The following is a 25,133-nucleotide window of genomic DNA, read 5'->3' as shown; positions in this document are numbered from 1 at the left end:
GGGAGGATCCCATATGCCGCGGAGCGGCTGGGCCCGTGAGCCATGGCCGCTGGGCCTGCGCATCCGGAGCCTGTGCTCCGCAACGGGGGAGGCCACAACAGTGAGAGGCCCGCATACCGCAAAAAGAAAAAAAAAAAATATATATATATATATATATAAAATGAGATTGGTAAGATCTCTATTAACAAAGCAATAAAAAAATGCTTATGAATTAAAATGCGACGAGATTCTTGGCTTACAGAGCACATGCCAAAAAAAAAAAAAAACTGTAAAATACTGATCCTGCAAACCATAGTAGATAGAACACAGGGATGAAGTAAGCAATACGAAGGGGGACCATTCAGAGAAGAATCCTGGTTCACTCCCATTTCTGAGCAAAGGTAAAGACAGCTTAGAGCCCTGTTCACATGAAATAAGAAGTGTGACATTTATTTGCTCGCAGCTGCTTAGCAAAGGTTCAACAGATGCCCAGAAATGCGGAAGGAACTTTCAGGGAGTAGCTTGCCCCACCCAAGCATTCTGCCCTGACAGACAAGCCTCAGAATCTCGCAGGGGTGCCCAGCCTTCAGTCAGGGGCCACATCTGAACTGTGGTTCCTCATGAATTGGCCCATCCTCCTGATTTCCCTCCCAGAGTTTAGGCCTCAGGCTCTCCTGAGGCACCCAGCTGAGGCCTCCCTCCTTGTTCCTGGTGTGGACTCCCTACTCTGAGCCCCAGTTCCACAGACCCCATCCCACACACACCCTTGTTGCTGCCCTAGGTGGGGGAAAGGAGGACACTTTCTCAGAATGGAAGGAAACGTATGGAAATATAAATACATATGATTACATGCAGGGAAAGAGCAACACATCCTTAGCTTTTTCAAATCAACCTAAATTAGTTCAAAACTCAACCAGGGGAGTTTAGGCTTTTTGAGCGTGAGCCACCCATTCTCCTTGTGTGGCAATTTATGATAAACCCTGCATTTTCCTTCACCACACATGCTCAAAAAAATCTACCAGGTAGGTAGGTGCCAGGTACCTATTATAATAGGATGATGACGGAGAACAGTCCTGATGCTCAGAGCCCGTAGAGCTCAGAAATGAGTTTCCTGTCTTTCCCTCCTCTCACTTTCTCTTCCTGCATTTTATTCTTCAAGCAGGCAACCTCACTGTGCACACTATTCCCCATACAAAATTCATGATTCCCAAGGTAAGACACATGCCACATGCCTCTAGGCCCAGTGACTAGAAAAATGTACTCGCTTCCTTCACTTCTCAGAGCTAGCTTCTGAAAGTTCTTGCTGAGATTCAACCTTCTCTGCATATGAAGCCAGCCCAGCCAAAGGTGGAAAGACCGGGGACCCTATTCTTCTAAGGGGACTCTCTTGAGGAGGTGCACTGGTCTAGGGACATGGTAGCATGTGAAAATCCGGCCCCTTGTATGCACATGTTCACAGCAGCACTATTCATAACAGACAAAAAGTAGAAACAACCCAAATGTCCATTACCTAGTGAATGGACAAACAAAATCCGGTCCATCAGCTGAATGGAATATTATTCAGCTATAGAAAGGAGTGAAGTACTGATTCTTGCTATAACACGGATGAACCTCAAAAACACCATGCTAAGTGAAAGAAGCCAGGCACAAAAGGCCACGTTGTATGATGCCATTTATAGAAATGTCCAGAAAACACAAATCTTTAGAAAAAGAAAGTAGATTAGTGGTTGCCTAGTACTGGAAGTAGGTATGAAGAGTTAGTACAAATGGGCCCGAGGTTTCTTTTTGGGGTGATAGAAATGTTCTAGAATTAGACGGTGGTGGTAGCTGCAGATCTCTGTGAATTTACTAAATATCAATTCATTGTAAAAACAAATAGAGGAAAGAAAGAGGAATTGGAAAAAAATAATTTTAAATCCCTGTATAACTTCTGAGTTTACATTTCTGTTTCTGATTATTATGGTAATCATGGTTATTATTAAAGGAGATTGAAAAGAGAAAAGTATTATTTTAATGTTAATCACCTGGAGAGAGAATCGTTATTTAGGTTTTGATATTTTTCTTTCTAATCTTTTTCGTAATCATATATATCTTTTCATTAGAATCATACTGTTTTTGTCTGTTACATCATGCACATCATATATATGTATGTGTGTGTGTGTATATATATATATCTTATGAATAATGGAACATATCAGAAAATTTCAGTGTTTTTTTGGCTAAGTGGAAATCCTGTTTGGTCAGGGTTCTGAATAAAATAATATTCCCATAATTTAAAACAAAACAAAACAAAAAAACTGGCCCTGCTTCTCATTACATCCACCCACATCCATCAAAGCAGTGCCAGGAGACCAACGTGTGACATGTTTCCTTGGGTACAGGCCTTAGCTCCGCCCACCTTCCACAAAAAGCAATGTATTGTTGGTCGCTTAAGTAACGAAAGCACAGAGATTGTTTTTTACCCTTTCTACCAATGCTTGATTTGATGCCAGCCACAAGCAGCAAAATACCTAAACTTTGAGCTCCACACACGAGTCTGGCGCAGATGGTGGGTTGTGCTACAATCACTAATCATTCCACTCCCTTGCTAGAGCTCCCAAAGTGTGCATGGCATGGGAACACTGTGTCTTATAGGCCACAGCCCTCAAACAGGTGACACACCACCAATACTACAGAGCCTTGGACAAGTTACTTAATCTTTCTGAGCCCCAGTTTCCTCTTCTGAAAAAATGACAGAAAATTGGAAGGTAGAACCCCTCGGGCTCAAAACAGCAACCTCTCCGGTTTGCTTGAACTTTTCTTACTCTGATTAACAGCAGGGGTTCAACTTCTTTCCATAAATCCTCACTTTCATTAGTTACATGATCCTGCTTCTCTTAGAAAACTTTGCACAGCTCTGCCCCCAAATAAACGTAGAACACAAAAGTCCAAGCATCAAATGCTGAACCAACCAGACTGAGGGTTTGGCCAGGACAGCTGGCACTGAGCACAGGACACCAACTCGACCGTCTCATGAGGAAGTTATCACCACCAAAGTGAAGAAGTACAAGTTAAATTGTCTTGGTTCAGAATCAAGCAGCAGGATCAGTTTGTTCCTGTCCTGATCAATGTGTGAGGTATTACAATCTGTCAGTGCCGAGTGGGAACAACGAATCCAGAAGCGGGAGCAGGCAGTGTTCCAGAGCACAGCTTCATGATGTCACAGCATCTCTGTGGTCTTCAGGGCACAGTCCTCTTGATGGAACAGATTCGCTCGTTCAGATCCAGGAAAGAAAATGGTGACCGTTTCACCCATGTCAAGCCATTGTTTGGCAGCATGAAAGCTTGAAACAAAATGAATGACCCACCAAGATTTGAAGGCTGTGGGGAGGAAGAGAGAGTTGTCGTTTAACGGGGACAGAGTTTGAGGTGGGGAAGATGAAAAAGTTCTCGAGATGGATAGTGTTGATGGTTGCACAGTGGGAATGTACTTAATGCCATTGAACTGTACACTTAAAAATGGTTAAAATGGGGACTTCCCTGGTGGCACAGTGGTTAAGAATCCGCCTGCCAATGCAGGGAACACGGGTTCGAGCCCTGGTCTCGGAAGATCCCACATGCCACGGAGCAACTAAGCCCGTGCACCACAACTACTGAGCCTGCATGCCTAGAGCCTGTGCTCCACAACAAGAGAAGCCACCGCAATGAGAAGCCCGCACTCGGCAACGAAGAGTAGCCCCCACTCGCTGCAACTAGAGAAGACCCAGTGCAACCAAAAATAAATAAATTAATTTTTTAAATGGTTAAAATGGTAAATGTTATATATATATTACCACAATAAAAAGTAGCTCATAAGAAAAAGATACAAGAAATAATACTAATAATAACCCCAAATCATGGTTTAGGAATTTTAGTTTGCTTTCATGGTTGAAATGAGAGCCTGTAAGAACCAAGCTACACAGTGAAAGTTCAGACATACAAAGCGAAGGTTACCGCTCTAGAGAAGGAGGCCTGAGACTCACGGAGTTAATCTGAGCCCATCCTCAAACTCTCTGACCTCAGCCTCACAACAACTAAAACCAGGGTGTTTTCGATCAGCGGCTCTGAAAGTGCTCAGAGCCCAGGCTGCACTTCCGGTACTCCCAGTGACTGCGGACCCCTCGGTATGAACGGACGTGCATTTCTCTGGAGGCAGAACCATGACCTTCATCAGATTCCCAAAGGGTAACCCACCTCCCATTCAATTTAAGACCCACTGACAGGAGTGGTTCATCTCTCGGGACCCTGCCCTCTCCGGACACTATAAAGACAGAAGCCCTTGCAGAGACGAGCAGTCCTCCACAGGTCGCGAGCTGGGACTTTCTCTGAGCCTTAATGTGTCCTCTGAGAGTGTGGCCCTGGGTTCCTCTGAGGAGCTGCTGGGAGGAGCAAGTGCAGGTCTAGCTCCATATCCCTTGGGAGCTAGGAGTGGGCCCTTGGGAGCTTGGAGTTGCTGGTGGAAAGGGGGAGAGGAGGACCGTGGGACTTTGGCTGAGTGCCAGGGAATACCTAAAAGCTCCAGTGTTTCCTGGGCTCCCGGAATCATAGGAGGCAAAGGGCTCGTGAGGACCCATTACATATTGAATCACATTTCAGTTTTGGACAGTGATTTGTTTTCCATCCTGTGCATATAAACTGGGAGAGGCTTCCCCTGAGGATTTTGAGTATCAAGTCTTTACCTTCTCAACAAAAGAAAAACAAGCTCATTTTACTTTACTTCAGAAAAAGACATCACCAGCCTGGCCTGGGAATAACACATGGGGAACTGAAGACAGTAGTATAATTAAGTTCACGAAAGGCCAATTCTTATGACCGTATTTCAAATACTCATAATGCCTTTTCATCCACTGTACCAAATGACTTCATATTATATTCAGAGTGAAAAAATTATAATGGATTCCTCTGAGATATTCAATTAGTTCCATAAAAAAGAGAAAAATATTTTTTCAGTAAAGAAGTTCAACCAAATTATTAAAGCTGACAGTGAAAAACCAACTTCAAAGTAATTATGCATTTCCTTTGAGTTCTTGCGCTAACAAAAGTTGATGGTCTGCCACCATTAGAAATAGCCATCCTTCTGATGATTAATTACATTTGTGTTCCTATTTTAGCAGATACTTAATTTGAATGTTTACTCTTGAACTGTCTTTGGGTGTTAATCTATTTAAATTTCCACCAGCCCCACTAAAGAGTATCTGTTCCCCAGATGCAGAGACATAGAGAACAGGCTTGTGGTTGCCAGGGGTGGGGGGGTGGGGAAGAGAAGGAGTGGGAGTTCGGGATGAGCAGATGCAAACTACACAGAACGGATAGACAACAAGGTCCTACTGTAGAGCGCACGGAACCATATTCAAAATCCTGTGAGAAACCACAATGGAAAAGAATATGAAAGAGAATGTATACATATGTATAACTGAATCACTTTGCTGTACAGCAGAAATTAATACAACATTGTAAATCAACTATACTTCAATTAAAAATTAAAAAAAAAATTTTAAGAGTATCTCTTCTCATGCTCATGAACCACTGATCAGCTTCCTTCAAGCTTGTTTCTTCCCCATTAATGGAAATCACTCCCAAATAAGTCACCAGTCAATATCAAAAAAATGAACAACCCAGTCCAGAAATGGGCAGAGGACCTAAATAGACATTTCTCCAAAGAAGATATACAGATTGCCAACAAACACATGAAAGGATGCTCAACATCACTAATCATTAGAGAAATGCAAATCAAAACCACAATGAGGTATCACCTCACACCGGTCAGAATGACCATCATCAAAAAATCTACAAACAACAAATGCTGGAGAGGGTGTGGAGAAAAGGGAACCCTCTTGCACTGTTGGTGGGAATGTAAATTGATACAGCCACTATGGAGAACAGTATGACAACTCCTTAAAAAACTAAAAATAGAATTACCATATGACCCAGCAATGCCACTACTGGGCATATACCCAGAGAAAACCATAATTCAAAAAGACACCATGCACCTCAATGTTCATTGCAGCACTATTTACAATAGCCAGGACATGGAAGCAACTTAAATGTCCATCGACAGATGAATTGATAAAGACAATGTGGCATATATATACAATGGAATATTACTCAGCCATAAAAAGAAACGAAATTGAGTTATTTGTAGTGAGGTGGATGGATCTAGAGTCTGTCATACAGAGTGAAGTAAGTCAGAAAGAGAAAAACAAATACCGTATGCTAACACATATATATGGCATCTAAAAAAAAAAGGTTCTTATGAATCTAGGGGCAGGACAGGAATAAAAATGCAGACATAAAGAGTGGACTTGAGGACATGGTGGAGTGGGAAGGGGAAGCTAGGACGAAGTGAGAGAGTGGCATGGACATAATACACACTACCAAATGGAAAATAGATAGGTGCTTTGTGACCACCTAGAGGGGTGGGATAGGGAGGGTGGGAGGGAGACGCAAGAGGGAGGAGATATGGGGATATATGTATACATACAGCTGATTCACTTTGTTATAAAGCAGAAACTAACACACCATTGTAAAGCAATTATACTCCAATAAAGATGTTAAACAAACAAACAAACAAGTCACCAGTAATATCATCCTTGCAAAATCCCATTGGTTCTCTTTACTCCTTATCCTTTTGTGCGCCATAACACATTGAATTCTTTTTTTTTTTTAATTTTTATTTATTTATTTATGGCTGTGTTGGCTCTTCGTTTCTGTGTGAGGGCTTTCTCTAGTTGTGGCAAGTGGGGGCCACTCCTCATCGCGGTGCGCGGGCCTCTCACTATCGCGGCCTCTCGTTGCGGAGCACAGGCTCCAGACGCGCAGGCTCAGTAGTTGTGGCTCACGGAGCTAGTTGCTACGCGGCACGTGGGATCTTCCCGGACCGGGGCTCGAACCCGCGTCCCCTGCATTGGCAGGCAGATTCCCAACCACCGCGCCACCAGGGAAGCCCACACATTGAATTCTTGATCATTGCCTCCTCCAGTTCATCTCCCCTATGTCTTTCAGAAACTATCATCTGCTTTTTAAACTTTTAATCTGCTCTTTGGGGTTTCCTAAGGTGCCCACCCCTTTGTCATTCTGCACTTTCACCTTGGGTAACCTAATTTGCTAGAAAGGTTTCGAAAGCATCTACATTGACAACTCCCTAATCGCTAAGTCAGCCCTGGCATGTCTCCCAAGCTCTGAGCACTTCCATGTGGGTGCACTGAATTTGACGGGCTCTTAGCACAGTCAAAGCTGAGTTCATTGTCTTTCTACTCCCCACTACCTTCCGCTTTTCTCTGGCAGCCTCATCTGAGTGCCTCCTCAACAAGATGAGACATTTATTTGCTGTTCACACTGCCCGTCATGACTCAATCTATTGCTGGTCTCCTTGCTTCCAGTGCCCACCATCTCCTGTCAATACCATAGTGTGTTTCTACAAATAAGTCAGATCAGGTTGTTCCACTGCCTTTCTGAAAAACTCCGGTGGTTTCGTGAGTCTGGAACATCAGTACAAGCAACTAGTTGTGACAGTCAAGGCCCCCTTGCCCGACCAGACATCTGTCTCCAGCCGCATCCCCTGGCCACCCCTCTGTATGCCCTGCAGTAGGGACAGCCCCCTGGTGGAAGCTGATGACAGTGTTGGCAAAACTCTTGGGAGCTGCAACAGTCCATTCCCCACTCACCTCCCAATGTCCCCTGGGAGGCTGTCACAAACCGTTTCTCATCACCTTCCCAGGTCTGACAAGAGACCAGGCTTCCTGCCCACCCTCTTCAGCTGCAGCTGCATCTATAAACCTGCTGAAAAGCAGCTTGAAATTGGCTCCCCAGCAACAGGGCCTCCCTTCATTCGTGTTTTGGTCACGTGCCCCTTTCGTTTTGGCGTCACCTGCACAAGAGCCACCTTTGCCTACTCGTCCTTCTAGTGTCTATGTAAGTAATAAATTGCCCGGATCTGCAAAGGGCTCGTTGTTTCTTTATCAACGGACTCTGTCAGACCCTGCCTTGCCTTGCCCTTGACACCTGTACTCTGAGCTGAGACATTCACTCCCCTTCCAGCCCCCATGTGGTTCATAAATTGACTTTAAACTTAATGTACATTTAAAAAAATAAACATAGTACCAGATAAAATAAAATTAAGCTTGGAAATCTGGTTAAGTGCAAATGGGGATGGGTGGAAAAAAGGGAGCTAGACGTGGGCTTAGTCCTAGTGTACAAAATTAGAGTACTGTAATTCCAGAGGTGCATCAAACCCTTTTTGGAATGAGGCAAATCTGTATGCTTACTATTTGTGGCTTGAAAATTTGGCTCTAACTTTTCTCACAGAAAATTAGAAGCTATTAATGAATGGTTTGTCCCAAGAGCAAACCTCTAACGCATAGATGAGTAAAAATGAGTGTAGAGGAAGTTAAATAAAGCCACACTGAGTCTTATTAAGATTAAACACCCTGATCTTTAAGTGAAAGACATGGCATAGGTGATTATAAGGACGTCTTAAAATAACATTCCCTAAAATGAAAAACATTTCAAGAAATAGCTGAAATATTGAAAGAAAAAACAAGCCTTTAAAAATAAGGCCCAAAGATTATATTATGGTTGCTTAACTGCCCCAGTAGCCAGTTAGTGACTTCATTTCTCATAACGAACCTGCCTGCCTTTTTTTTTTTGCAGAGAATTACTGCATTTTTATTTAAAAATTTTTTTGTTTAGAACATTAAGTTTATCTTTCTTGAAGATTTTTTTATCTTTTTTGTAATATAGTTGATTTACAACATTGTGTTAATTTCAGGTGTACAGCAAAGTGATTCAGTTATATATATATGTACACACAGATATCGATATATTCTTTTTTTTTTTTTGCTGTACGCGGGCCTCTCACTGCTGTGGCCTCTCCCGTTGCGGAGCACAGGCTCCGGACACACAGGCTCCGCGGCCATGGCTCGCGGGCCCAGCCGCTCCGCGGCATGTGGGATCTTCCGGGATCGGGGCACGAACCCGTGTCCCCTGCATCGGCAGGCGGACTCTCAACCACTGCGCCACCAGGGAAGCCCTCGATATATTCTTTTATTTACTTATTTATTTATTTTTGGCTGCCTTGGGTCTTCGTTGCTGTGCAGGCTTTCTCTAGTTGCAGCGAGCGTGGGCTACTCTTTGTTGCAGCGCGCGGGCCTGTCATTGCAGTGGCTTCTCTTGTTGCGGAGCACGGGCTCTAGGCTGCAGTCGTTGTGGCACGCGGATTCAGTAGTTGTGGCTCGCAGGCTGTAGAACACAGGCTCAGTAGTTGTGGCGCACGGGCTTAGCTGCTCTGCGGCATGTGGGATCTCCTGGAGCAGGGCTCAAACCTGTGTCCCCTGCATTGGCAGGCGGATTCTTAATCACTGCGCCACCAGGAAGTCCCGATATATTCTTCTTTAGATTCTTTTCCATTGTAGGTTATTACAAGATATTGAGTATATTGATTACATTACAAGATATTGAGTATAGTACAAGACATTGAGAGATATATATATTTGTACATATATGTATATACATATATATATTCTTTTTTAGATTCTTTTCCATTATAGGTTCTTACAAATACTGAGAATAGTTCCCTGTGCTATACAGTAGGTCCTTGTTGGTTGTCTATTTTATGTATAGTAGTGGGTATCTATTAACCCCATCCTCCTAATTTATCCCTCCTCACCCTTTCACCTTTTGTAACCACAATAACCGGCCTTTCTAAATCTGTCCTGTGCCCTGGGCCAGCCATGCCAGCTCCCAGGGGCACCACCAGCCATCCCAGACCCTTTATCACCCACAAGAGAAAACACTGGATTAGGTCTTCCTCTCGTAGTCAACCTCCCAGTCAGTGAAGAGGAATATTGCATATGGAATATGGTCATCTCTCATGGAATTGCCATCCTGTCTACACTGCCAACATGCAAATACTTGGCTGTTTAGATAAAAGGTTTAATTCGGTAAGCGAGGATAAGTTCTGTTTCTCATCTCCATTCTTTGAGTGACTTTCAACGTGATGGTATGACATGTATGTTTAAAGCTTAGCATTCTACAGGTGAAGTCTGAAGAATGTCAATCAAAAGTCTTACATATGATAAAAGGCTTTTCTTTTAGATTCCACATATAAGCGATATTATATGATATTTGTCTTTCTTTGTCTGGCTTACCTCACTTAGTATGATAATCTAAGTGCAATCCCACTCCTGGGCATATATCTGGAGAAGACTATAATTCAAAAAAATACATGCACCCCTATGTTCATAGCAGCACTATTTACAATAGCCAAGACATGGAAGCAGCCTAAGTGTCCATCAACAGATGAATGGATATAAGGGGGTAAACATCAGTTTTTACTTTCTAATATTATATCCAAATAGTATTAAGTTTCACTTAGAAGTGAATATATACATGCAGGATGCTTTCCACTTTGCTTCAGTAACCCATAATTATTCAAAACCTAATGAATTAATGTCAGACTCCAGTTAAAATGACAATGTAGGAAAGTACTGTCTCCCAATATGGGTATAGGCCTCTAGAAATTAATAACTGGGAAAACAAGGTCATGAAATCACATATAGGCATTCAACAAAAAAAAAGATCAAATCTCTTGCTAAGGGCATATGTCTCAAACAGGTTTCTTCATATCTGTGCCCCTCTCCCCTACCGCCCACCCCCCACCAAAACCATTTGATCTTGAACCTTTAAGTCTTGCTCTTTTGTGCTGCATGCATCAGTGCATCCTCCTGTTAGAAAGAGAACTCCATGCCACTCAATTATTTTTACTCAGTAGGCTTAGGGTTAGAATTTTTAATTAAAAAAAAATCCAAAAAAATAACCAGATGAATGGATAAAGAAGATGTGGTATATAGATGCAATGGACCATTATTCAGCCATAAAAAAAAAAAGAGTGAAATAATGCCATTCGCAGCAACGTGGATGGACCTAGAGATCATACTAAAAAGCTTTTTTTTTTTTTTTTTTTTTTTGCGCGGTACGCGGGCCTCTCACTGTGTGGCCTCTCCCATTGCGGAGCACAGGCTCCAGACACGCAGGCTCAGCGGCCATGGCTCACGGGCCCAGCCGCTCCGCGGCATGTGGGATTCTCCTGGACCGGGGCACGAACCCGCATCCCCTGCATCGGCAGGCGGACTCTCAACCACTGCGCCACCAGGGAAGCCCCTGAAAAGCTTTTTAAACCACTAAACTTTATACAAAGATGGAAGCTATCCCTGTTCGTCCTGTTTGAAACCTGGTGACAACAGTAAAGGCATCTGGCACATTGGGGAAAGGTACTGTGGACAGTGACCCCTGCATTGTGCTGGTTGTGTGCTAACATCCCCCCCCTTTCTCTGTAGGCAACCCTCCCGCTACTGGCACTGGGACCTTGCTGATAACTCTGGAAGACGTGAATGACAACGCGCCCTTCATTTACCCCACGGTAGCGGAGGTCTGTGATGACGCCAAAAACCTCAGCGTAGTCATTTTGGGAGCTTCAGATAAGGATCTTCACCCAAATACAGATCCTTTCAAATTTGAAATCCATAAACCAACTGTTCCTGATAAAGTCTGGAAGATCTCCAAGATCAACAGTAAGTCCGCCTAACATTCTATAGTTATCTTTCAGCTTTGAAGCCTAGTTTCCCTGGCGTGGTTTCTGTTCCCAGCCTGTTCCTCCTCCTCTATGCTCTCGGGTGTCCTCACATGGTTTGTTTCAAGCTATTCACACATTACAAATACTGACAATTTTCCTACCAGCACCTGTATACTATTTGTAAAAATATTGAATATCTGTTCCTTAGAAATGCAAACATGAAAGTTTTCTCTTTCGCTTCCTCTCTTTTCTGTGCTGTACCTTGTATACTACACAGCCCATACTTTACACTCCACACCCACCCAGTCTTCAGCCTTCAAAAGCCAGGGGTCTTGGCTCAGCTGCCTCTCCTCTGTGTTTACCTTAATTACCTTAATTTTCACCAGCACTTTACAGAGATTTTCCATGCTATGCTTGCTTTCCTAAGAAGCACCAGTATGAGAACCTTCAGAAAGTCTTAACCTCTAATCCTCCAACTTCCATTTTATGCTGCAGATCTCAGAATTGACTTTCTAAAATGACCTTGACTTTGACTTTCTACTTTGATATCTTCTCCCATCTGTCCTGTCCCTCATTTATGAAACTTGGAAGCAATGTCCCTTTCTACCTGTCCCTGCACATGGACAGGTGGAATTTAAAATTTTAAATTTAAAACTATCATCTGCCTTATTAAGACTGAAATATCCATGTATTGAATTAACAAGTATCTCTGTATCACTACACCCCCTCCACCTCCCTCCCCATGGCTAATGTGAACTCACTACTAAGATCACCTTGCCTCGCAATAAGGCCCAAAACCGGAACTCACACATTATATACACTTTGCCATCAATAGCGAATTCATCCTGTGATTGACCCAGTCAGGGCTGGGCTCCCTGTTCTTACTTCAGCGGTACAGTTTTTGAGAGGGATGGGGAATTACCCATTTCATTAAGTTTTGAAAATGTATTGTACAGTCATACATAAAATTTTCTATTAAAAAATGTCACATGTATTGTTATGGCCTTATCTCATATCTCATTTTATTGGTGTCTTTCTCTTGTCATTGATTCTCTTTGCCTGTTTGTCTATTTTATTGCTGTTTAAAGAATGAATTTTGTTATACTGATTATTTTTAATTAAAACAGCCCTTCTCTTGTTTGAGGGGTTAGTGTTTTATTTGCTAGTTTTTGTGACTGTAGCTCATTTGAATAATCATCCCCAGTTCTTTCCAGCTGGAACTTTCTCATTTAAGAGTTCCTCCTCTCCTTGCGGGAGATCAGAGAATGTTCCTCGTGTTAACCTTCCATTTCACTGGGGTAATCATCCACATTGGTTATTTCTGCTGCTGTAGACTTCTGGATGGGATAATACTTCTGTTTTTTGTTTTCAGGTCATCACACTCTCTTTTCCCTCCTGGTTTTACTTAATAGTTAAAATGCCTTCTCAATTCTTTTTCTTGTCCCAGAATTTTTTTCTGAATACTTAGCATTGTTTATGCCCAGAAAGGAACAGTTAAAAAACAAAAAAAGGGACTTCCCTGGTGGCGCAGTGGTTAAGAATCCGCCTGCCAGTGCAGGGGACACGGGTTCGAGCCCTGGTCTGGGAAGATCCCACATGCCGCAGAGCAGCTAAGCCCGTGTGCCACAACTACTGAGCCTGCGCTCTAGAGGCCGCAAGCCACAACTACTGAGCCCACGTGCCGCAACTACTGAGCCCACATGCCACAACTACTGAAGCCTGCGTGCAAAGAGCCCATGCTCTGCAACAAGAGAAGTCACTGCAATGAGAAACCCACGCACCACAATGAAGAGTAGACCCCGCTCAACACAACTAAGCCCACGCACAGCAACAAAGACCCAACACAGCCAAAAATAAATTAATTAATTTTAAAAAAAAAAGAATCCGCCTGCCAGTGTAGGAAACACGGGTTCGAGCCCTGGTCCAGGAAGATCCCACATGCCACAGAGCAACTAAGCCTGTGCGCCACAACTACTGAGCCTGCACTCTAGAGCCCGTGAGCCACAACTAGTGAGCCCGCATGCCACAACTACTGAAGCCCGTGTGCCTAGAGCCCATGCTCTGCAACAAGAGAAGCCACCACAATGAGAAGCCCATGCACCACAATGAAGAGTAGCCCCCGGTCAACACAATTAGAGAAAGCCCATGTGCAGCAATGAAGACCTAATGCAGCCAAAAATAAATAAATAAATAAATTTATTTATTTATTAAAAAAAAAATCCGTAGTCATCTGAGTGATTGAAAAGCAAATAGCCCAAGGCCAAAAACAGTGCCAGGTGGGGGGGCCACGTTTGAGTGCTGCCCAGTGGCCCGGGTAACTGCAGAGAGTCCCACCAAACGTGGGCTTAAAGATCCAGTCTCCAAGTTGTGCGTTGTGTTACGGATTCCCTCCCAAACCTAGGGGTGCAGGCTGAGGCCTGATAGAGACTAGACTATAGAACCCATCCCCATAGCAACACAGGGGGACCTACCCACCTTAAGAGTAAGTGGATTTTTCAGAACTACAATGAGGTGTCACCTCACACCGGTTAGAATGGGCATCATCAGAAAATCTACAAACAACAAATGCTGGAGAGAGTATGGAGAAAAGGGAACCCTCTTGCACTGTTGGTGGGAATGTAAATTGATACAGCCACTATGGAGAACAGTATGGAGGTTCCTTAAAAAACTAAAACTAGAATTACCATGTGACCTAGCAATCCCACTACTGGGCATATACCCAGAGAAAACCATAATTCAAAAAGTCACATGCACCCCAATGTTCATTGCAGCACTATTTACAATGGCCAGGTCATGGAAGCAACCTGAATGCTCATCGACAGACGAATGGATAAAGAATATGTGATACATATATAAAATGGAATATAACTCAGCCATAAAAAGGAACAAAATTGGGACATTTGTAGAGACATGGATGGACCTAGAGACTGTCATACAGAGTGAAGTAAGTCAGAAAGAGAAAAACAAATGTCGTGTATTAACGCATACATGTGGAACCTAGAAAAATGGTACAGATGAACCGGTTTGCAGGGCAGAAATAGAGACACAGATGTAGAGAACAAACGTATGGACACCAGGCGGGGGGAAGCGGTGCGGGGGGGTGGTGGTGGGATGAATTGGGAGATTGGGATCGACATAAATACACTAATATGAATAAAATAGATAACTAATAAGAACCTGCTGTATGAAAAATAAATAAAAATTTTAAAAAAAGAGTGAGTGGATTTTTGTTATTGTTGTTCCAAAAATGTATTTTGATGATTTGAATTTGTATTCTTATATAAAAATGCTCTAAGCTGACAATTTCCTTTTTTTCTTTTTTTCCCAGCTTTAATGACCTTTAATTGACAAATAAAAATTGTATATATTTAAGATGTACAATGTGACAATTCGAGCGTGGATTTTTACATTATTTCTTCTAAATGTTGAATGTGATCTTTGTGAGGATGGCTTTATCAGTATAATAAATTTTCAGGGAGGAGTTCTTGGTACTCAATCATCTTCACAAAGTGGGTCCTCTTGAAATTGATTATAATAGCCCTGAACCATAGAACTCCTCAATGCTGGAAGTGTTTTATCTGGCACTTCCTGGTATGGTGTGGTGGCCACCAGCCATGTGTGGTTGCCAGAAACTTGAGATGTGACTTCTGCAACTGAAGAAGTGAATCTTTATTTTTATTTGATGTTAATGGATTTATATTGAAGCACTCTTCTAGTTAAATGAATAAACTGCCTGTTTTGTGTGGGTTTAGTGGCTGAAACTCCACTCTTTTATTTGGAAAGGTCCAGCCCTCTCTCATGAAGGCCTCCCTTTGTCTTCATAGATACGCACGCCCTGGTAAGCCTTCTTCAAAATCTGAACAAAGCAAATTACCACCTGCCCATCATGGTGACAGATTCAGGGAAACCACCCATGACGAACATCACAGACCTCAGGGTACAAGTGTGTTCCTGCAAGAATTCCAAAGTGGACTGCAACACGGCAGGGGCCCCGCACTTCAGCGCAACCGCAGTCCTGCTCCTGTCTTTCTTCAGCTTAGCTCGTAAGTTGACCAAACTCCAGTGCCTGCACAGTACAAAAACGTAACTTCACCAAAGCTATTGTTTTTCCATATATCGTTCCCAAAAAATTTATCCCAGAGGAAAACATTCATGTTTAGTTTATGTCGGTGTAACAGAGTGTTACCTGTAAAAGTGCTCTGACTAATGGTGAAAGGCACCTTCACATCCCCCTGCCCACTAATGTGAGGAACGGTACAAAGGCACCCAAGGCCGTCCTACAGAGCAGGTGGTAAGAAACTTCCTGCAGATGCACCTGAACTTGAGCTCATACAAATGTGCCCAGATTGCTTAACTGGTCTACTAGGGCCCTGTTCCTCTCTGCATTGTGCGGAATTATCTTTAGTGAGGTTAAAGGAGATTCCATACCTTTTTAAGAAGAGTCATGAGAATGCATGGAGAGAGGTTGAGGCCATAGGAAAAGAGAGAAATGCATAACTCACACATTTTTTCACTGACCAGTAGTTAGTCATGACTATGACATAATGAAGCATTATTTTAAACAAATGAATTATTATGCCGAATAATGTGAGCATGAAATGAATAGATACGTGCGTCAGATATTTCCTATTTATGGCATACTAGTCCAATTTTAACCTTAGAAATTATTCACATATAGCTAATGCCATTCAAAAGCCTTTGGGACCTCAGTATTTACATTTTGAGAAGGTTATTTGTGTTGTTGTGAATTAGGAGGTTGAGAAATTGATGATTAGAAAATAAAGAAGTTATTGTATCCTGGTGACAGTGGTGAGTGGAGTCAACAGGAAATCACATATTCCAACGTCAGACACTTACAGCTGTGCTGAGCCAGAGTCCTGGGCGTAGAACTAAAGAGGAGACCTTACAGTGAGGAGTGTCTCGTTGGATGGATGGGTGGATGGGTTGATGGGTGGGTGGATGGGTGGAGCAAGGGAGGTGGGGAGAAAGGAAGGGAGGGAGGGAGGGAGGGAAGAAATATATATTCCTCTCTCTTTCATTCTTGTATTCTCTTTCTTTTTCTTTTTCTCTCTTTATTTTGGTATAAATTTATTTATTTATTTATTTATGGCTGTGTTGGGTCTTCGTTTCTGTGCAAGGGCTTTCTCTAGTTGCAGCAAGCGGGGGCCACTCTTCATCATGGTGCGTGGGCCTCTCACTGTCGCAGCATCTCTTGTTGCGGAGCACAGTCTCCAGACGTGCAGGCTCAGTAGTTGTGGCTCACGGGCTTAGTTGTTCCACGGCATGTGGGATCCTCCCGGACCAGGGTTCGAACCTGTGTCCCCTGCATTGGCAGGCAGATTCTCAACCACTGCGCCACCAGGGAAGCCCCACTCTCTCTCTCTTTCTTTCTTTCTTCCTTCCTTTCTTTCTTTTTTTCTTTCTTTCTTTCTCCTTCCTTCCTTCCTTCCTTCCTTCCTTCCTTCCTTCTTCCTTTTTCTTCAAGATATAAAATATTACAGATGAAGCTGAAATCCCCTATGTTCCTCTCCCTAGTTTCATTTCCTGTTCTCTCTCCCCAGAGACAATAGCTATCATGAGCTAGAGTGTGTGTGGACATTGTTTTATACTGTTACTACACACACACACACACACACACGCACACCCCACATATAGTTCTACTTTGTGCAGTTTGTCAAACTTGATCTAATCCATATTATATTGAGCCTGATGTTCTGCAACTCGCTTTTCTTCCTCTCCACGTTACATTTCCAAGCTCCATCTATGTTGCTCTAGTTCAGGGATCGGCAAACTTTTTTCATCAAGGGTCAGGTGGCAAATATTTTGGACTCTGTGGGCCACATCAGGGCTCTGTCACATATTCTTTTTTATGGCTTTTTTGTTTCTGTTATCTGTGTTTTACTACCTTTAAAAGTGTGAAACTGTTCTTAATTTGAGAGCCATATAAACGCACTATGGTGCACCAGCCAGGTACCCCTGCTCTGGTTCATTCACTTTAACTGCTCAAGAGCATCCCATCCCACCCCATCACAGGAATTAGGCACAGTGTATTCCCCTATCAACAGACGCATGTGGATTATTTAGTGTCCTGCTCTGACCAACTAACTCTACTGCAGTAAACCTCTGGAATGTTTTCCATGAGCTTCTCAAATGAGCGCTGGACAGACAGCGAGCCCAGCACTGGGTCTGCGTTCTGAGACCCATTGGAGTTCACATATAGCAGAGTCTGGGTAAACTAGAGGGCAGTACTTCCAGGGTGATTGTACAGAAATAAGAATGCTGCATGTGTGCATGTGTGTGTGTGTGTGTGTGTGTGTGTGTACACAGATGGAGAAGATAGCTGAGTAGCCACTCACACGTCACCCTCTATAAATACAATTACACAACATCAAAGCCTGACTCTTGATGAACCAAGGCTCTGCAGGACCCTGCTCATTTATCAGCACCTCTAGATGGCCAGGGAGGTTTTTAAATGGAGACTTCCTACTGCTGATTGTTGAAATACGGACTCCCAGGCCCATCCAGCCCATGGAACCAACATCCCAAGAGACAGTGGCCTCCAGCACACACACCGAGTGTTTGTATATTTTCACACAATATATTTTATGATAATACACATGCCTGCTACTCCAAATCTATGTATTAAATATTAGTAAGATGTAATCTGTCTGTTTAGATTAAAAGGAATATAAATAGCCATGGCAGTATTTGCTTCCTCCCAACAAGGGATTTTCTTGTTCGCCCTACTTTGGAGACCCCTGACCTACAGGCATCAGTAATGAGCAGGTTCCCAAGGATGGCTCACTTCTCATCTCTGCCAGCTGAGCTCGTGGATCACAGTTAATCCTGATAACTCCTAAAGAACTCATGTTCATTTTATACTCAAAATAGTATCATTGAGAGAAGACAGATGCATGCATTCTGTGTTTGAGATATCAGTTGTGCTTTCTGTTCTCACCTAAATGGAGAGCCACCTGGTTATCCCACTGCAGGTGAGGGCACCTGAGATCAGGCCAAAATCATCCTCAGAAAGGAGCCCTGAATCTCCCTACACAGCTGGAAAGGTACTCAGTTGACCCTCCCATGTTTTGCACCACAAGACATGTAGTTTCAGCCCCCAAAGTAGTTAAGAATAGGTGTCATCACCCATCTGTCTGGCTTCAAAACGAACCTAAGTCTGGCCTTATATCAGAGGTATAAGATTATTTAATAATGTTCATTTGAACCTTAGAGATGCCTCTGCTAAATATAATGGTTCCTGTTTTATTATAGACCTAGTCCAAATTGTTCTTCCTAACAGGAAAAGAGTGAAACTAATCATGCAGGCATGTGAGGAATAAGTAACCATGGCTGTCCTATGGCTCAGACTCTCTCCTAAGAGCAAGGTCCAAGTGGCTGACCCACCTGTGCAGCTGTTAACGTGACAGTGGCAAGAGGGCACACAGAAATGGGCCTAAAACATTAAGCGAGGTGTGGGGCGTGGGCCCGAAGAGCACTGAAATTAGGTTGTAAGGTGGAAGAGCAAGGTGACGTCCCCACCCAGACATTGTCCTTGAATGGATTTAGGGATGTGGTAGAATCTGGTTTTTGGTTTCGTTTTTTTTTAATTTTATTTTATTTATGTTTTTATACAGCAGGTTCTTGTTATCCATTTTATACATATTAGTGTATATGTCAATCCCAATCTAGAATCTGTTTGACGTTTCTTTAAAGCAGTGGTTGTCAAACTACAGCCCGAGGGCCGAATAAAGCCACTTCCTGCTTTTAAGGTTTGATTAGAACACAGCAGGTCCATTTATACACTGTCTGTGGCTGCTTTCTGCCACCACCGCAGAAAGAGCTGAGTGGTTGCCCCTGAGACCCTTTGGCCCGAAAAGCCGAAAACATTTTTACTGTCTGGCTCTTGGCAGAAAAAGTGTGTCAATGCCTTCTTTAAGGCCTTGTTCATAAACTGCAGGGGTCCCGTCATCCAACATGGGAAGAGAAAATGGGTTTTCCTCCTGCTCTCAAACAACATTCTGATCCAAGTAGACTAGCATTAACGAAACACCCCATGTTCTGTGGCTTTTCTCTTTATTTCCGTCATTGCCCTGATGGTTTTATCCCACTCTGTAGATGAGACACTGATGCTCAGAAAGGGCCCATGGAGGCTGGTGTTCGTCATTAGACTGCCTCCCTTGTGGAAAAAGATAATAACATTTCAGTTTATTACAATACCATAGGTGGCTTTATTGCATCTGAGAGTTGAACTGAGAGATACACACTTCCTTCTTTGACATCTAAAAGTAAAGGAAGTAAAACTACTGACATTGAAAGTAATAGAAAATGTAAATGAAATTATTTTCACTGCCAATTTTGTTGTTTAAATTATGTGTTGATGACATTGAGGGGATGCGTAATTCTCCCCCAAGACCCTCCCAAGGACGCAAGCTGGCATCTCCATTAGGGTTTTTGTAGGGCTCTGTGTGGTGTGACAAGGCAAGTTCAAGGAAGAATACTGTGCTGAAACCTTCCTGAACATTGTTTTAGGCCTAATTAATCAGCAAGAGCAAGAATATAAAAGGACAGATCAGGTGAACCATTTGAACAAGTACCAAAATTAAATGTCTCTATGTTGGAAAGGAGAGGGCATTGAATTGTAATCTTGATCACAATGAAGAAGTTTAAAGAGGTGACCAAGAAGCAAAAACAGCCACTGGAAATACTTTTCATTCTAATGCTTTTTATTGAGGTATTATTTTCATTCCATAAAATTCACCTATTTTAAGGGTACAGTTTGATGAATTTTGGTAAAGTGTAGCCACTCCACAATCAAGATGCAGTTTCCTTGTATCCCTTTGCTATTGATCCCCTCCCCCCAATCCAGACTCTCAGTGATCTGCCTTCTCTTACTAGTTTCTTGCCTTTTCTAGAATTTTCTACAAATGAAATCATACAGTCCATGTCGTTGAGTGTGTTAATATTTTGTTCCTTTTCATTGTGAAATATGTTATGGGCGGAGGCAGGGCCTGGCAGCACCGAGCCCAAGTAGAGCAGGCTGTGCTCTGCCTGCAGACAGAGCCGATCCCCCCAAGGAGTACAAGCTCGTGGACAAGGACAGTCGACCTCCGACCTCGCACATGCACCGCTGAAAACATTACATAATCATGGACTATTTCATGTAATCAACTCAACTGTCACAGGAGATAGGTTATAGTCTAAGTTGACAAAAAGGGATTGGAGAGTTTCAAATGTAGTCGATCTTATTCAGCCAAAATTTTTTTTCCTATTTTTCTCAATGACCAAAATGATTATTTTAAGTTATTGATCTCACACAGGAAAATATTTTTAAATGAAATTAGTGATGCCATTTAATATGTTCTTTTCCAGTCTTTCTTCAAATATAGGTGAATCTGAAGGATATAGTTTACTGGAGCCCAGGTAACCAAAGAGTTTACGGCGATGGTAGCAAGGGCAATAAAAAATTCAACTGAAAAAAAGGCAATTAAATGAGTTCAGACGACTCCTAACCCCAAAGGAATTCATTTGTCAAGCAATATAAAGATCCCTAGGTGTAGAAAATAATGAAAACTTGCATCTCAATTAGCATGTTCATTTCCATGACCCTTTCTGTTAAAACAGCTTTCACCCTTAACTTTCTCAATATCGTCTTTTTTAGACTTGAGTCACATTACAAACACTTTTTATCTAAAATTTGGAGCAGCAGCTCTACATTTTCCAAACAGATACGTGACTGCTTTAAACTCTAAAATCAATGGCATGCAGAATAGGTTCATACTGAGCCACCCCTTAACCCACGGTTCCCCAACCTCCGGGCTGCGGACCGGACCAGCACCGGTCCGGGGCCTGTTAGGAATCGGGCCGCAAGACAGGATGTGAGCGGCGGGCAGGCGGGCGAAGCTTCATCTGCGGCTCCCCATCGCTCACGTTACCGCCTGAACCGTCGCCCCCGGCCCCCAGTCTGTGGAAAAATGGTCTTCCACGAAACTGGTCCCTGGTGCCAAAAAGGCTGGGGACCGCTGCCTTAACGGATTTAGAATGAAAAGCCCTAAGCTTTACAGAATAACCCATTATATTCCAGCATTCAGTTCATTCCAGAATAAACTATACTTGCATTGTGGGTTGACCTTTTATACATTTTTCTTTCTTTGTAACACGAGTTCTTAGTGGTACCATTTCCCTGTACATTTCCAAGATATAATAATAATTAAGCAAAAATGGCAGAGAACTGAGCTATTTCCATTCATACTATCATCAGGCCGAGTAGAAGTCCCTCAGCTGGTGTAAAACCTAGAGAATAAGCACAGTCTGGCAACCTCAGTAAACTTTGATGCAGGCCACAAAGATGTAGGAAGGGGCCACAACCAAACCCAGGTGGCCTCTGGGAGCTGGAAAGGGAAGGGGTGGCTACCTTCTCAGAGCCTCCAAAAGGAACACAGCTCTACCAGCGCCTTGACTTTAGCCCCATAAGAATTCTGACCTCCAGAGTGTAAGAGAATAAATTTGTGTGGTTTTAAGCCACTGAGTTTGTGGTCATTTGTTACAGCAAGCATCAGAAGTTTATACACCATCTGTGGAGAACCACCACTAACTATCTTGCTCTTCTGTGTGACCAAAAAAAAAATATCTGGGATGATCGTCAATTTCTAAGCTACCAAGTAGGCTTGTCTATAAAATAGCCAGGCTCTGGGCTGCCTGCAGGAGATAGGGCTCAGTGAAGCAGCAGTAGTGGCTGCGGCTGGTCTGAGATGAGGTGTCTGGCATTCACGTTTTCAGAGGAGTCCAGCTTTTTAAGACATAAACCAGTGGAACAATTCATTCTCTCTTGAAACGTTATGCTTAGGGGAAAAAAAAAAACTTCCCCAAGGTAGTGCAATATTTATAAATGCATTTATTATAGCTTGTCAGTCATGTATCTAGTATTTAGCTAAAATGTTTTGAGTAGAGTTGTTATATTTCTTGACTTGACTCTGAATCTTTTCCATTCAGGTCTGTGAGAACTCCTGACATCTGAAGCTTGACTACCAAGTTTCCATAGCAACAGGAAAAAAAGACAAAAAAAATCCAGATCTGAAGATTGCAGTTTACAGCTCTCAAACTTCACAACTAGGCCTCAATTGTTCCAGATTTTTGTTTTCTTTGCAATTTTCACTTAGTCTGTACTTCACCATTTTGACAGCATCTCCCTTTCTCCTTTAATTAATGGAATCCTCTGAATTTTCCCTGAGTGTTTAAAGATCATGGCATAGAACTTGACCTTCTGGGAGGAGGAACAGTGACAACTCTTCCTGATGTGTTGCCATGTTGCTAGTCAGCACTCCACACATCCAGTTTGGTCTGTGGGTTAGTATTTGTATATGTATGTGTATCTATACGTGTATATACCCAGTATTTATAGAGACAGACTCTACAGGAGAAGCTTGGTTTTGGTATGTCACCCTTCCTTGAGAGGCTGAGCAAAGCAGGGGTGGAAGCTATAGCAGCCGACCCCACCAGGGCCTCAGCATCAGGTTCAGCACTAGGGCGGACCACAGAGCTGCCGCCTCTCCACCAGCCCACCAGCCAGGCCGGTCCGCAGAGGGGGAGAGCAGAGACAGAGCCCTTTCTCTTTAGAGTGAGGACGACGAGCAGTTTTCACTGCCATCCTGTGTGGTGATGAGCCCGAGCGAGAGAGGTGAGGAGCAGAGCCGGACGTTTCACCATCACACGCACGGGCGTCTCTGCACCCGCGGTGGTAGCCGTCCAGAACCCACATTCCCAGTGGGTCTTCTGGGGGCCCGGGTCATGACAGAGAATCTCGCCCTCCCCGGCATGTGTACAACAGCCAGTGTCATCGTGGAGGTCATACATGCATCCGAAGAGGTCATCAGGTACCACGTGTATACATATATCTGCCCACATGTACAGACAGACATTTATGCACATACACACCGTTCGTTTCATACATACATGCATACAATAGAGTAAATACAGGTAGTTTTAAAAGTACCCTTTTGTGTGAATCGACGACCGTCGTTTGCAAACCTGAAAATAAAAGATGTTCATTATGTATGAAAAGTAATTGACTTTTATTCTGTGAGCATGTAAAAGTAAGGAGATTAGTGCTTGTACTGAGATTATCTTCTTGTTGATAAACTGTAACTGAACCATCAAAGCTCACACCAAATTTTTCTAGCAGATAAAACTAGTGACAGCCTGTGGCTTTTTCTTAGAGCTCACCATGACCTAGGGTCAGGTAAGTGTCTTAGCATATTTTAATGCAGTTGCTTACTAAAGGTTTTAACCACACGCGCGCACACGCTTTCTTATGCAATCTCTGTTTGCACTTGTGCTTTTCAGTTCACCTTCTGTAGGAACTAGAAGTCATATGTTGTCTTTATTGTAGTGAAATTATGCAGATAGAGTTCCATATATATTGTATTTGTTTTGATAGTAAATCTTTTTGGAGCATATAGAATGCAGAGACTTTTTTTCATTAAAATAAATGGGTGTTGGTGGTTAAAACTGCTGGACAGTAGCTTTTCTCTGATTTCTATGTTGTGTCTGATGTCACTGTTGCTGGGTCTGGCCTAGTGCAAGGTCACCTTTTTGGCTGGCCGTTTGGGTCCCCTGACGTCTCCTGTTAAGTGGGTAAGTCTGTAAAGCCAGAAGCCCCCACCAGTGCACAGAGCAGGCTCGGGGGCAGGGGGTCCAAGCCTGCACAGTCACACTTTACCAGATTTCGTCTTCTGGCTTCACAGGACGCAGCCTTGTGTCTCCCTGGTGGACCTCGCTCCCCTCTTCCCGTAAGGCGGGGGGAGGGCTCAACCTGGAACACACCTGGGAACACCCTCAGACGGCAGCCTGGCTCAAAGGCTAGCTAACTAAGCATGAGAAATCTCGCCCTCTTCCATGAGCCGGGGCCCTCCGTGGGGAGGAATACAGACCTCGAGTGACCCATCCACTCAAGTATGCAAGTGTAAGATTCGCCTTTTTCTCTCAAGCCCACAGGCTCTCCTGCACTTTACCAATCAAGCTGGTAGCTCAACTTAGCTGAGAACACAGAGAAATCAAGAGTATAGGGCACACTTCATCAACAAGCAGGATGTGCCTTAATCATCCCCTATTTAAGTATATTCCCTGTCCCCAGAGTTCTTATCAGGACAAGATATTTCTATCATGTTGTTCTTTCTAATCCCTTCAACAACAACAAAATAGCCCAATTCTTAGAAGCCAAAGTGGTAGCGTTTCCTGAATCATAGGGTGTTTTTAACTTGCTAGAATACATTTACATTGTTTACTGAAACCAAAGGTAGAATCAAAACATTATTTCACAATTACCACTGCATTTTATTTTAGTCCAGGTTATTGAAAAAAAAAAAAGAGCCAGAAACTGCTTTCCCATTACTGAGCACAAGATTGAGGATTTTAGTTTCATTGAATGAACAGTCACACCTTCTTTTTATTAGTGTATTAATCACCTTAGCTAATTAAAAATTACATTTTCTCCCCATTTGACATAGTATTTCAGATGATTTGTTTTAATAAGCACATGTGAACATTTTCTAATTTCTATAAAAGTTACCTT

At 43.0% G+C, this 25,133-nt stretch overlaps 1 protein-coding gene across 1 annotated transcript in view; it reads left to right on the top strand.

The window, feature by feature from the left end:
* The window catches only part of CDH13 (cadherin 13), a 1,043,800-nt gene extending 1,019,726 nt beyond the window's left edge, over positions 1–24,074 (top strand). The window contains exons 12-14 of the mRNA XM_082607144.1: positions 11,331–11,564; positions 15,391–15,609; positions 22,556–24,074. Coding sequence (XP_082463270.1) covers positions 11,331–11,564; positions 15,391–15,609; positions 22,556–22,563 — 461 coding nt within the window. The 3' untranslated portion in view covers positions 22,564–24,074. The remainder of the gene's footprint in view (positions 1–11,330; positions 11,565–15,390; positions 15,610–22,555) is intronic.
* Positions 24,075–25,133: the final 1,059 nt, after the last annotated feature.

The sequence above is a fragment of the Mesoplodon mirus genome (assembly GCF_964341445.2).
Source record: "Mesoplodon mirus genome assembly, chromosome: 19".
Lineage (NCBI taxonomy): Eukaryota > Metazoa > Chordata > Mammalia > Artiodactyla > Ziphiidae > Mesoplodon > Mesoplodon mirus.
This window is presented reverse-complemented; position numbering and strand designations above follow the sequence as displayed.